Source organism: Gasterosteus aculeatus, chromosome 1, assembly GCF_964276395.1.
Source record: "Gasterosteus aculeatus chromosome 1, fGasAcu3.hap1.1, whole genome shotgun sequence".
NCBI classification, from domain to species: Eukaryota; Metazoa; Chordata; class Actinopteri; order Perciformes; family Gasterosteidae; genus Gasterosteus; species Gasterosteus aculeatus.
In genome coordinates this window covers 4,734,287-4,747,491 of record NC_135688.1, presented here as the reverse complement: position 1 = coordinate 4,747,491, position 13,205 = coordinate 4,734,287, and the positions used below count along the sequence as shown (strand labels likewise).

The 13,205-nt window shown below is 47.5% G+C and overlaps 1 protein-coding gene across 2 annotated transcripts in view; it reads right to left on the bottom strand.

The window, feature by feature from the left end:
• Positions 1 to 1,685: 1,685 nt before the first annotated feature.
• Positions 1,686 to 13,205, bottom strand: part of clmpb (CXADR like membrane protein b) — a 56,555-nt gene continuing 45,035 nt past the window's right edge. For both annotated transcript variants that reach the window (XM_040179306.2, XM_078108536.1), the window contains exons 3-7: positions 12,936 to 13,140; positions 10,600 to 10,767; positions 9,287 to 9,409; positions 8,688 to 8,829; positions 1,686 to 6,772 (exon numbers count right to left, since the gene is read on the bottom strand). In XM_040179306.2, the coding sequence (XP_040035240.1) occupies positions 6,439 to 6,772; positions 8,688 to 8,829; positions 9,287 to 9,409; positions 10,600 to 10,767; positions 12,936 to 13,140 (972 nt within the window). In that variant the 3' untranslated portion in view covers positions 1,686 to 6,438. The remainder of the gene's footprint in view (positions 6,773 to 8,687; positions 8,830 to 9,286; positions 9,410 to 10,599; positions 10,768 to 12,935; positions 13,141 to 13,205) is intronic.

Genomic DNA, 13,205 nt, shown 5'->3' with positions numbered 1-13,205 from the left:
GGACTTGTGTGGCAATCTCCGATCTCAAAAGTATTTCGATTACAGATGGAGGCCGAGAGTAAAATACCATTTGTTATTAATTAGACCGAGAAACTCGCTCAGAGCGAAACACGTCTTATCAGCGCGACGCCACATTGCATCACTCTTGTGTTGGGGGATAATTAGAGAGCAAGTGTCTGCGTTAATCCACAATTGTGACACATCGCGCTATTCGATGCCTCGCAACAAGATGTGCCCTAAATAGGCCCAACAAATTGTGTGAGTAACACATTATCTCAAAGACTCTGAGTCACTTGCTTGACGGTCCGAGCTGTTACCAAGCGACGTCCACGTGCACGTGACCGACAGGTGCGTCTGTGTGTCCGTGGGCGCGGCCAGCGACGAGGGCTTTGTGACAGCGCCATCACACATGGCTAATCATGTGGAACAATGTGCACAGAAGCGTGGGACAGAGAAGGGGACGAATTGGGGATCTGGCCTCAAAAGACGAGACCCCCGCCTCATGTGGATGCTGCGTTTTGAAGGGATGCAAATGAAGCAGGCGAATCCTCGACAAGGTCAAAGAAGGCGCCGGCGAGGGCGCCGTCGCGCTTTTGTGTGCGTCCTTGACGTAGAGACAAAGTCGCACGCTGTCCCTTCAGCCGAGGGGGGGGGGAGGGTTGACGCCGACGATCCATCTTGGCAGTTTAATACATGGTCAACATCAACTTTTCAGAGGGGAGGAGGTGAATGTCAATGAGTGGCTAAAGGGTCAAAGGATATGGCTGACCTCGCTGCAGCCGGCTCAAGTGTCGCGTTGAAGGGATGTTGATGGAGAGACACCAAGGAAGCAGCGTAAGTCGCATCCTCAGCCGCTGTAAGACCGCTGGGCGTGATGGTGCTTAGTTATACTGCTGTACGGAAAAATGGACGTCCATCAACGGCCCATACGAGCAGAACTGCATGGTGCCACATTCATTCCAATGGAAGCGCTCCCCGGGTGCATTTACACAAAAACATCAGGCAATGAATTTATTGTTTTACTGACTAACAGAACTTTTACAGCATCTTTGCGCAGGTGCAGAATTGATTTGAACCAAATGCCCAAACAGAAGCATTATGGACAAGACATTTCTAGAGTTTTTTCATTCAATTCCATTCAAATGTTGATATTTTCGTGGAAAGAATGGAAAAGTCAGTGGACACCCAAATTAAATTGAGTTCATCCCCAAGGGGACATGAATGACATTTGTTTCATGGTAATCCATCCAATAGTTGGCCACGTCCTTCACAACTGTGCGTCAGCCGCTCGGTGCTGCAGTTGTTTGAGATGATTTAGATATTCTCAGGATGAAGTGAAACATTTGACCCGAGGTGACACTACCAGAACAGATCAGGTGGCCACAGAAGATACTCCAGAATTTGTCCTCTGAGGATTTTTAAAGTCTTTACGAAATATCTTGGCCATCTATCCAGTAATTGTTAAAGTATTTAAGGTATTTTAAGGTATTTAAGGTATTATTAAGAAGCAGGTATTACTTTTTTATGTACACACACTCCCCATCAATGTGATGCACAACAAGATCGGCTCACACAAAGGTTTTCCAAAAATCTGAATTACATGATTGTCACTCAGGTGAGTGTTGAAAATGTCGTGTTGTTCTTGTTCAGAGTCCGAACTCCAAATCACGATGCAGCAAGACCAGTTAAGTTGTCATTGGATATTTTATTTGCAAATGAAAGAGTAATAACTCAGAAGTCGTAAAAATATACATTTTTTTACTTGTGATATTTACATGGATTGTTTTCATCAAACGAACCAACAAAGAAATCTGTACTGTTTTATAAAACCAAAGAGAAGCCACGGCAGAAAAACGGATGAGAGTAAGGAAAACAAAAGTGTCTTACGTTTCCCTTTTGTGACGCCGCGCCGAGCGCGTCCCCCTCCCCCCCCCCCCCCCGACATCCAATCAACGTAGTCGGAAGAACCCGCCAACCACACAGATCCCACACAGGCCCGTGATGAGCTCACAAAGAAAGTGCAAAGTACATAGATGATGAATTCAAAATGAAGAAGACAAAAATAAAGCTTCATAAAATTTTCTGTGAATATATTTACAATTGTAGATTTTTCTTTTTTCCATTTTTTTTCTTCTTTTTTTCTTTTCCTATTATTAGCCGGATACAGTTATGTTACATCAAAGCAAAGCATTCCCATTCGTCTGCTCGATCTCCTATGACATGCAGGTACCTTTGCTTTCCTTCTCGAAGGTTGACTACAGCTCCTCCATTTCCTCTCCCGAAAGTATCAATACATCACATTCCCCTGTACTCACATAAAAGGCCAAACCACAAAGTCTGAGCATCAGCTTGCTCTGCTCAATACCTTAAATTGGAAATAAAACCGCTTAATAGGACATAAAACATAGTGGCTACATGAGATTCACACTCCTATCATATAACGTAGGATTTCCATTCCATGATTCCATGTTTCCTCCACCTCCCGAGTGTTGATAAGACAATATATAGTGCTGATGGTTACTGCTTTAAAGAATGATATTGATGTGCTGCTGACTTCTCCCCTCCGCTCTCTGCTCGACTGACAAAAGCTCCTTAACACGAGTTTATTGGCAAGAGCGCAAAGTTAGTCCAGATGCACACGCGAGGAGGGATGAGCACACGCGAGGGCTCATAAACTGGGGAATCTGCCACCTGAGACTTGAGCCGTGGCTGCAGAGCAAATCAAAAAAGCGCGGAGGAATTTAACCGCTGGAAGACTCGCATCCCGTCCTCTGCCTCCAGCCGCCGCTTTCACTGGTGCTGGAGTGGAATTAAAATCGCAAAGAGCCAACAGCCCAGAACCCCGACCGATCCCGTCACACCTCTCCTGATTCCCAGTACTACTCCCGCACAAGAAAAGGTCCTTAAGCATATGCTCTGCAGATAGTTAAGATGCATAGCAGAGTTTGTATTCCCGAGTGCATGAGTGTTCTGCATGCACATATGTGTGTGTGTTTGTGTGTGTTTATGTGTGGGCGCACACGTCCCCCGGGTGATGTAGAAAGATGTCCCTTTCTGTGCCGCATTCAGCATCCCGCTTCCATCAGTCAGTCGTAATACCTCCAGACATTCAATCCATCAAATCGATCCTGAAGGAGCAGAAATAACAAGGGCTGCCGTTTGGGCTTTTGTTTGTGCAAACTGTGTGTGTGTGTGTCCATTTGTGAGCGCATGCGTGCATGTGCAAACTGTGAATGTGCACGAAGCACACGCCTGTGTTTCAGTGCGGACCCGAGTGTGCCACGTGTACCTGTTTATGTGTGTGTATATACAACCCTGACCTGTGTTGTGTGTGTGTGTGTGCGTGCCTTGAGATGCCATCAGTACACCCAGGGCCAAGTGCATTCTATGTTAAGAGACGGCGAGAGCAAGGAGAGAGCGTACAAGTGGCCTCCACCCTCCAGAGCTGACAATATTATGAATTATGGACATGCTTTGTCTCGAGACACCAACCCCGCCAGCGAAAACATGACTGCTGCCCGTGAAGCCGAGTTCAACGGGCGCAGAAGTCAGTGAATACTAAAATAAACACTGTCAGTCCGCAGTCACATCAATTTGGATCGAGGTTACTTTGCCTGACTGGATCCATCTCACTCATTGAATGGCTAACATGAGGATGTGTGGGTGTGGCCAAAGGGCTTATACGGAATTTACATGCACACACCCACACAGACGCACTCGCACACAAACATGCATGCATGCACCCGAGCACGCACACACACACACACACACACGGACGCACACAGCAGCCTCCCTGCTCATATATGAACCGTTGTCTCTGGTTGAATATAAAAAGGCATTTCTCTCTTCTTCCCTTACAGTTAGTCGCACGTGAAACCCCCCAAAGTGAAAGTCAAACCACATGATTTTTTTTTTATGCTTTGTCTTTACTTCCGTGTGGAAACTTGGTTTCGAAAGTGAAACAAGAACAAAGCCCCCTACCAAGCCGGGAAAATATCATTACGAGCTAGAATATTTAATAACATAAGTGATGGACGTACTGACAATTTGCTCTTCTTTGGAACGGTAACAGAGCTTTAATTGTTTAATTTGTGCCAGACGATGTTCTCCAAAATATGAGTTATTAGTTGACTATAACTACTAATATTTACTATTCAAGGTCAATGCCCACATTTTGACCCAGCAGAGGAGGAAAGGTTATGGAAGCGGTCTTGATTTGATTAAGCTTAATTTTCCTAAACCTTTCCTTTACAATTACATAGCTCATATTTTTACCACATAAATATTTTAAAAAACAGCTGTCATATCACATCAGAATGGGGGGGCTTCACTTGTTTGCACAGCGTGTGTACAGAAAACACACGGTTTAAATCCACCTCTGGGTTTCCCATTTGACTCGTTCGTAAGGGACGTACTGTATCCACCCTCACACAGCTGTATTTATTCAATTAAATGACACTGTGTGCGTTTTTCTATGCGTATGTACAATATAAAACAAGAGTGATTACAGAATGCACAGTGCACTGTCCCATGGCGTTGGGATTGCTTTCTCCCCATTGGTCTCTGCCACTGCTCGGTGCCCCCCGGTTCTGCGTCTGTTAATTCTAGGGCGACTTTTGTCAAGTTGTTCCCCCTCAGCTTTTGCTACTGTTGACCCTCAGCGCTGAAGATAAGGAACAAATAAAGGAACCAGAGGAGAAGAGGGATTGCAAAGGCACACTATACAGGCTACTTGCCCCCTTTTCTTCTTTTTTTTTTTTAACTTTCAATCAAAGCGCGCCGGGTCCGTCTGAGGATACAACGAAAGGGGGAATTGGCAGCACCGGCCGACCAATAAGCAAGCAGGTACCGATGACCCGGCGAGACAGCAATCGAGTGCCATTCCATTGTGACGGATCCGGGCAGAGCACTGACAATGAGACCATACGCTCCCTGTACAACTGAAGTATCTGGAATCATACTCCTCGCTCCCTTCATTCAGACAGAGTAATTGTAAAATTGAGCGCGGAGGTCAATTCTTTGTGCCGTCGCACGGATATTGATTGAGTACCTATAGGGAGCTGAAGAGAGTGGGATCCACCATCTTTGTACATCACACATTCATGGTGATTGATTTTGGTTTCAGTTCACAAATGAAGCAGGTAAACAAAAGAGTAAAAAAAGAAAAGAAAAGAAAAAGCAACATTAATGACCCATCCTAAGGATTGGTGGCACTTCTTAATATGGATGAATGGACATATAGCTGTCTGTCACCCTTTATAACTTGTTCAGAGAGAAAAAAAAACACAAACAAAAAGAAGAAAACAAGTCCAGCTGGTCTAATAGATGCTTATCCCCTATATTTAAAGTATTGACACGCTATAGGCCTAATACATACTATTTAATACTCATGAAAGGTACTCAGTTCCAGAAAAGGTGTCCATAGATGGAGACAGGATGTGGGAGGGGAGTGTCTCTTCCACTGATTGGCTCCACTGTCAACGCTACATCCGTGTACCTGAAGTTTGCCCGCAGCTGATTGGTAAAGCAGACGAGCCGTTTTGGGGGGCCGGCCGAGTCGGTCTCCGGACCGCCCCGCGGTTATGAGAGCACGGAGGACAGAGAGCACCGAGGCAGATGATGCACACGCCGCACACACCGTCTCACCGTCCACGCGGCTAGGGGGGGGGGGGCGCCGTCGGCCCGGCCCGTGGGAGGCGAAAAGGGGTTCGTGGGGTTTTCGGAGCAGGTGCCGGAGGCGGCGAGTCGGAGGTGGAGGGTGACATGAATCAGAGAATCACCCCCCACGTCCCCTTCCCCTCCTCCAGGAGAGAGAGAGAGAGAGAGGGAGAGAGAAGAAGAAGAAGAAGAAGAAGAAGTCAGCAGCTGTCTGACGCACTCGCGCTCTCTTTCCTCCCCCTTTCCCGCCCTCTTTCAAATCCGTCGTGTTCTGGTCGACAACCAAAAGCTCAACAGTCTTTGAGTTTGGATCTACTTCCTGTCACCGTGTCGGTTATTTTATTCTCCTCCTTTTCTCAGCTGCATGCCTAACCCTTTGATTTAATATATAAAGACCGCAGGGGGCTCCTCCTTCCACCTCGCTGCACACGCCGCTTCCCTTCCGAAGCCAAAACACGGAACTCAGAAGAAAAAAAAAGCTCTGCCTTCAGCGATGAGACACAAACACAGCGTTTGCATCTCAGGCCGTGTTTTTTATTTTGTTGTTTTACGTAATTCAGAAGGGGGCAAGCATGTCTTATTTTCCCTTTTTAAGTATGCATTCATTTAACGTACTTTTGGACTTATAGTATTGATTCTTTTAATTACATCCTCTTAACTAGTTGCATTTCTTTGTTAATGGTAGAGTCTTAGTCTTTGGGGGGAGGGGGGGCGGGCTAGGGGGCTTGGGCTTGGGATGGGAGTCTCACATGGCTGCAGGAAGCGGTTGCCTTTTCAGTCCTACACAGTCTGAAAGGCCTTGGTCTGGGCGGGGACCATGAGGGTCGGCGGTGTGGGCCCGGACGTGTTCCTGGAGTTGTATTTGGGAGTGGCGGGGGGCTCGGGGGTCTTGGGCACCACTGTAGTGTAGGCCGGAGGGGACTGGGGGAAGCCTGGAGGCTGTCCATTCTCCTTCAGGGCTGCTACAGCAGGCGGGCGGGGGCGGTGACCACGCTGGGCACTGTTGTGCACCATGGACTGGGTGGAGGAGGCACCGGAGCGTGAGCTGCCGGAGCGGGACGAGGAGAGGGAGTTGGGCTTCACCAGCTTGGCCTTGGGAGCCTCCGCATCCTCCCTGTGGTTAGAAACACACACACACACACACACACAAACAGAGCAAACAATGACGACAAAGCTACATTCATTTGGACTACAGAGGAACTACACAATCGATCACTATTCTCAGACTCTATGCACATGGGACCAGTATTATATTGGGATCTTGGGTAATTTATGAGGTACCCTCCAGCCGCTGAGTTTAGTGAAAAACATTTGCATGAAATAGTAAAATCTGCTGAAATCACCAGTTTGACAGAGACAATATTTGAAAAATAAAGTTTCTGCTGAGAGCACAATGAAAACTTCCCTTCATAATTCTACTTTTATGACGTGAGAACAAAAACACTTTGGCAGTTAATATGAGTCCAGACCAGAAATACATCCATTTGTGCTTTGATTGTCAGTTGGATGGTATTGAAATAAATCACATGGTCACCTGGGTGTGTGTGCTGCTTGGCTTATATCATCCCATTATTATGATATTAAATTGTACACTGTACCCTCTCAGACACACAACAGATGGTTCTAAAAGCCTAGGAAGCAAAAAAAAGAAGTAAGGTCCAAAGCCACAGCCAGGAAATGAGTGCCATTAATGCTGGTGTCTTCTGCGTTTGGACATTAGAGGAGAGGCTCAGACGTCACATCATCCCAACTACCCCCCCTAAAGCTGTGCCTTGACCAGTGAGCAGTATGTACCGCTACATTCGTAAACATTCACCTACTCGGGGCTTTCAGAAAGAAAACAAAATACTGTTGCTTTTGTGATTGTTATTGGTGGTCCTCAGCATCCTCCACTGCACGCAGGCTGAGACAGAGGGGAAGGAATAGCAGTGTGATCCGTCCGTGCCTCTGAGGCCACACACAGGGGTGTGCGAAGAAGGCCACTTAAAAGATAATCCATGAGCACTTGACCTTGTAGTTGTTTCTATTTTTAGACAAACGCACACACACACACACACACACACGGGCAGGTAGACACATCCAAGCAGAAAGGCGTTGTTGCTGTGTCAGTTAGCATTTAACTAACCGCCGCCGCGGTTTCGAGTGGTTTCAGTTGACCTGTGGCTTATGGGATAACGCGCACACACACACACACACACACACACACACACACACACACAGACACACATGCGATTGCCGCTATATTTCTGCAGCTAAATACAAAATCGACGCGGGTGTTGGAGAGGCCCCGTCTGCTGGCACATTCAGTTCTACTCTATAATTCCCCAAAGACATTTGACTTAATTTTCCAATCTATTGATTTTCATTACCTTTTCAAGCAATTGCTAAGCAGAGTTTAAGCCAGTCGGAAAGCACTTTTGCATAAAACAACATATATTGGCATTTATAGTGTGCATGGGCTTGTCACATTTAATACTTGTGGTATCAATTATTAATCACCTATTTCCCGTTTTGCCCTCTAAAGAGTTCCAATGCAACAGCATGTTTTATTCTCACACTTTAATGCGAATTATTTCAGTCCATTCTGGGGCGGCGACCTGCTTACAAACGGAGAGAAACTTCAGGCTAAAACGTTAATTTCCTTCCAGCATTAACTTTGACGGTTCATGTATTGCTATCATATGGTCTACAAGGCTTCAGATAGCACTTGGGAGGTACAGGTCCTGCAGCACCCACGTAGCCAGGTGCATCGCCCCCGGCCCCAGGTGGCTGTCAAGGCCTATAATTGTATTTTTGCAAATGTCTCCGGCTAAAGCATGAGATCCGTTGCTTTTGCATGAGACATCAGCTAACACAGGTTTGTTCATACCAGGTTTGGTAGGTATTCAAAGAATGTGACTGGCAAGTATGGACACTTACAGAAACGCACGCGGGAGCATCTCCTCTCATAACCCGACCTTACAGAATGCATTTGAACTCAAACAACCAGTCACTTTAAAATGGCACAGAAAAGGGGAGGATCCTTTAACCTGATCTCATTTGGAGTCTCCTCCTCCTCGTACTTCTTTTTTTCTTTCTTGCGGAAGACGAGCCAGATGATTAATATGACAATGAGGACGCCAAGGGATATTCCCACCGCTGCACCCGCGAACTTGGCCACATCCCTCACATCTGTGGATGGAGAAAAGCAAGTGATGAGCGATGGAGAGACAGTCACTGTCACATATTATACTTACACTATGACGCTCGTTCCCCCGGAAACACCCCAGCACTTCCTGCATTTATTCACAGCGCACAAATCCATCGAACTGTTTCTGCTGAGCTACCCTATGTGTCGCTTTCTCCACACCTGACCCCAGCCGTCCCGGGCCTCCCAGGAAAGGAGTTAGTGTGACAGTGAACCATAACTGTTGGGAGCATATAGGTGGTGCCCAGTGGCCACCAGTTTAGGTTTAATGCAGTCTCTATAGTGTTAGAGCACATGGTGGGTGAGAGGGGGGCGGGGGGGTGATAGTGTGAGGAGGGAATAAATGCATTTCCAGCCGCAGCTTGAAACAATAACCATCAATCAGTGCGGCAGTTTGGTAAACGCTGCCGCTTCGACTCTCCCTCGCCTCCCGAAACTCACGTTGCATGGGGACCTCGATGGTGCAGTTCTCCTCCCCCACGTCGTTGCTCGCCGTGCACCTGTAGACTCCGGTGCTCTCCATGGTGAGATTCCTCAGAGTCACAAGCTCCGGGTTCTTGAGATCTGTGGAATCCCCAAAAAGAAACAACCAATTGGGTCTGCTGTGTGCGTTTCAAGCATTGCGGCATGTTCATCCACAACGTCAGGTGCGTTCAAAGGGCTTGAGCAGAGGACCGGGAGCGTGCCTGAGGGAACCATGGCGCCCAACAGCACCGAGGGATACTTTACTTTTAACTGGATCTATGAATAATGGCTGCTGACGCTGTGTGTTATCGTCCAATGAAAACTAATTAGACTGAACAGGTGTTGTTTGTCGGAGGTCATTAACTTGAGGGTTTTTTGTCTGGGCACGTGCCGTCACAGATGCCGATTGAACACTGCCGGGAAAACCGAGACAGAGAGAGGGGCGGCACTCCGGGGATGTGTGCGCCGGTTTAGAGAATACACAATAGGGAGAGTTGGCCTGCCATTAGCTTTTCCAACACTTAACTGTCTCTGTTGCTATTTAGAGGCGACCGTATTTGGTTCTGATCCAAGAAGGTTGCCAGAATCCACACCATGTGAGTAACGTGCGCCTCAGGGCTCTACTGCCGAGCCAATGTTTTGCTTTGGCAGCTGCCAGAGCGGTTCTGTGTATTACTTTTGATTTTCTCTACTTTACATACAATCAAAGAAAGCACTCAGTTCCCACTGACTTCCTGCATGCAGGTGTAATCCACTTGAGCCAGGCTGACATTTCACTGGCTCGGACATCTTCATCAGATGTCAGTATCAGCTGGGATCCTTGTGTTCATACAACTCATCCCAACGAGAAATCGCAGGATTGTTTTCCGTTTGATTTCACCGAAGAAAAAAACGTGCCTCGTGCACAACGTGGTCCTTAACTGATGGGAGAAACCGGCACCGGCGTCGAGATAAGAAAGGCAGACCCAGCCGTCTAATTGGGACAACCGGAGCCCATTGGAGTGCCCTTTAGTAAAGAACTGTAAATGCTAACGATGTGGCGAACGAGTTCAGAGAGCCACCAGGAAGGATTCCGTTGCTCGAGACAGACACGGGTGTCAGTGTTTGAATGCACGGACGCGAAGTCGGAGGAGGGAGCGACGGAAAGGCCGCGTGCTCAGCAAAAGACTTCCTCGGATGGATGCAGCCTATAAAAATCACTAATATGATCATGAATCTTCGTAGCATTTCCCTGCAGAGGGCTCGAAATGATGAATCAGCGCATCAGCAGTGCCAATTATTTTCCTTACCTATCAGTGCCAGGTTTGGCAGCTTGCCCAGACTCTTGCCTTTGTCCAATACTCGCTCCCACTTGTAGTTGATGGGGTCAGAACCGTCGCTGGACTTGCAGCTCAGCTTGACGTCGCTGCCCTCCTGGAGTTTGCCGTCCAGCCAGCACCTCGGCTTGGAGGGTTTCACTGTGACAGAAAGCATGTGCAACAAGTCATTGTGTGTTTCTTTGTCACGTTGGCGCACATACACTTGTGACTGAGTTTCGCGTTACATTTCTAATGATGTAACGGGGCGAAGAGATCAGACAAGCATGAAAAGTAAATCATTCAAGTCTACTTTTTCATTTGTTTGCAGTTGGAAATAAAACAAATATGACAATATTATCTAAATGTACACACAAATATCAATATTTGTGGATATATAATAATTAAATTAGCAAGAGATACAACAATAAAGTCCAATTTGTAGCACCATCACAGATGTAGTTCATTCTGATAATGAATGAAGAATAACTAACAAACTGGCAACAATTTAAACATTTCCTAATTTGGAATGGTTATTTCTTAATGTATAGCCTCGTATAAAAACAACACTAACAATGATAAAATGTTTGTTAAAATGTATAACTAATATTAAACGTGGACCTTATTAGTGGTCATGTGTGACATGTGTGATGTGGGGTCTCTGTGCAGAAAAGCAACCGCCCTGTAGGGGATGGATCAATGTGACCCCAGAGCTGGCCGCCAGAGGCCCGCGGTAGCGCGTTCTCCACGGGTCAAAGGGTTTTGGTCATAGTCCAGTAGCCGGGGGGCACGGTACAGTATAGCTGGTGCCTGCTGAGCCGTGTGCAGCTGCTCGGTTTAGAAACACGCCGAGAGGCACATGCAAAAGCGGCCAAACAGCACGCACTTTTCCCCCTTCCCGAAGTGAGGTATTTTTAGATCAGCGCTGAGCTATATTTAAACATCTATTTTGCGTTCTTTGTCATGCTCATATTAGAGTTGTCGACTTTTGTGTATTTACTGTCGCAGCGTGAGCAACGCCGCGACGCTGGAATGAAGAGGGCGACTGGTAAACCGCCTGCGGAGCCCGATAGCTTATGTGCCTTTGTCCGTCCGAGCCGCTTTATCTCCACCCCGTCCTCGTCTCGCAGCTTTGTCGGGGTCACTTAGGCCTAACTGCAGCTGCAGCAGTCACAGACACACACACGCGCGTACAGACACGACTGCGCTGGTCCACGCACAAAAGATACGACACAAGTCAGAACTTCTGCACACGCCACTGGCTGGAACCCGCTCGGTAACAACAATGGCGCAGGCATTGCAGGCTTTACCGCGCGGGCTTGCACGTGAGCACAAACACAGCCACCGGGGGCGCGCTTAAACCCCGGTGTGTACACAAACACACACACACAGTGTCTCATGCCAAGCCAGCTACCAGTTTGGCTGCCAAGCTATTATCTTAGCGGGGGGAGCGGGAGAGAAAATGCAAATGTTCCCCTCTCTCAAAATCGAAAGTGTCACCGCGAAGCTGAGGGCAATTTGTAAAAATCGAGGCACTAACTCACTGAAATGTCTTTATGGAAGAGAGATGAGAGCGAGCGCGAGAGGATTAACAGAATGTTCCATTAGAAAACCAATAACCGCGGGTTGGACTAATCTCCCATGATGTTTTAATAAATCGCCCGCTCTTCCGACATTGAGAACGCCGTGGTTCCTCCCGCCGGACTCTGTGGTGCAGCCGCTCCCGTTTTGCTGTCTGTCCTTCGGCGATGTTGAGATACTCAGGGAGAGAAACGCGTTCACGCCGAGCTAGTCGTCCGGCCATTTAGATCCATCCGTGTGAGGAAAAGCTAAAGAAGGGACTAGAATGTACAGACCAAAAACAGGCCTTACCACAGTTGTGAGAGCTTGTAGCTCATCAGTGGTTCCATTGATGACTGTGTTTTTTTTTCCAACCACTCAATTTAGTTCCGGCAAGTACCTCAAAGTTAGAGACGGGTCTGTTTGTCTCATAGAGGGAACGTACACCGGCACATAACACATTTATCTTTCCTTCTCTTCTGTGTAACTCAAAACATAATCAATCCCGCTCCTCCAGAGCCCGTCGACATGTCTCTGGTCTCACCTCATCAACGAGCCAATCCAAAGGAACCCAAACAGCACGAGCATCAAATCAAATCACACCGTCTGAATCTAATTGAATCATTAGGACGGTCGGCATGACGGAGGAAATGTGCCAGGCTAATGACCCGGTGGCTGGGTCTTCTGTGTGTGTCTGTACATAAATAAATAAATATGTGTACAAATGGGTTCGGGTCTCCTCATAACCCGAGCTCTGTTACGACACTCACCCAGCACGATGAGGTTGACCTGGCTCCAGTGGTACTTTCCTCCAGTCTTGACTTTGCAGTAGTATTCCCCGGAGTCGGTCAGCAGCAGGTCACTGATCAGCAGGGAGGCGTCTCCACCCAGGTACTCGCCGGCAAAGGACAGGCGGCTGGCCTCGCTGCTGGTCGCCACATTGGTGTACACCTGACCCCCAAAGAAGGTGATGATCTGCAGACGTGGAAAAGGGAAGAAAATCCGAGAAACATTTTGGTGCATTCACAGAATTTTCTGAA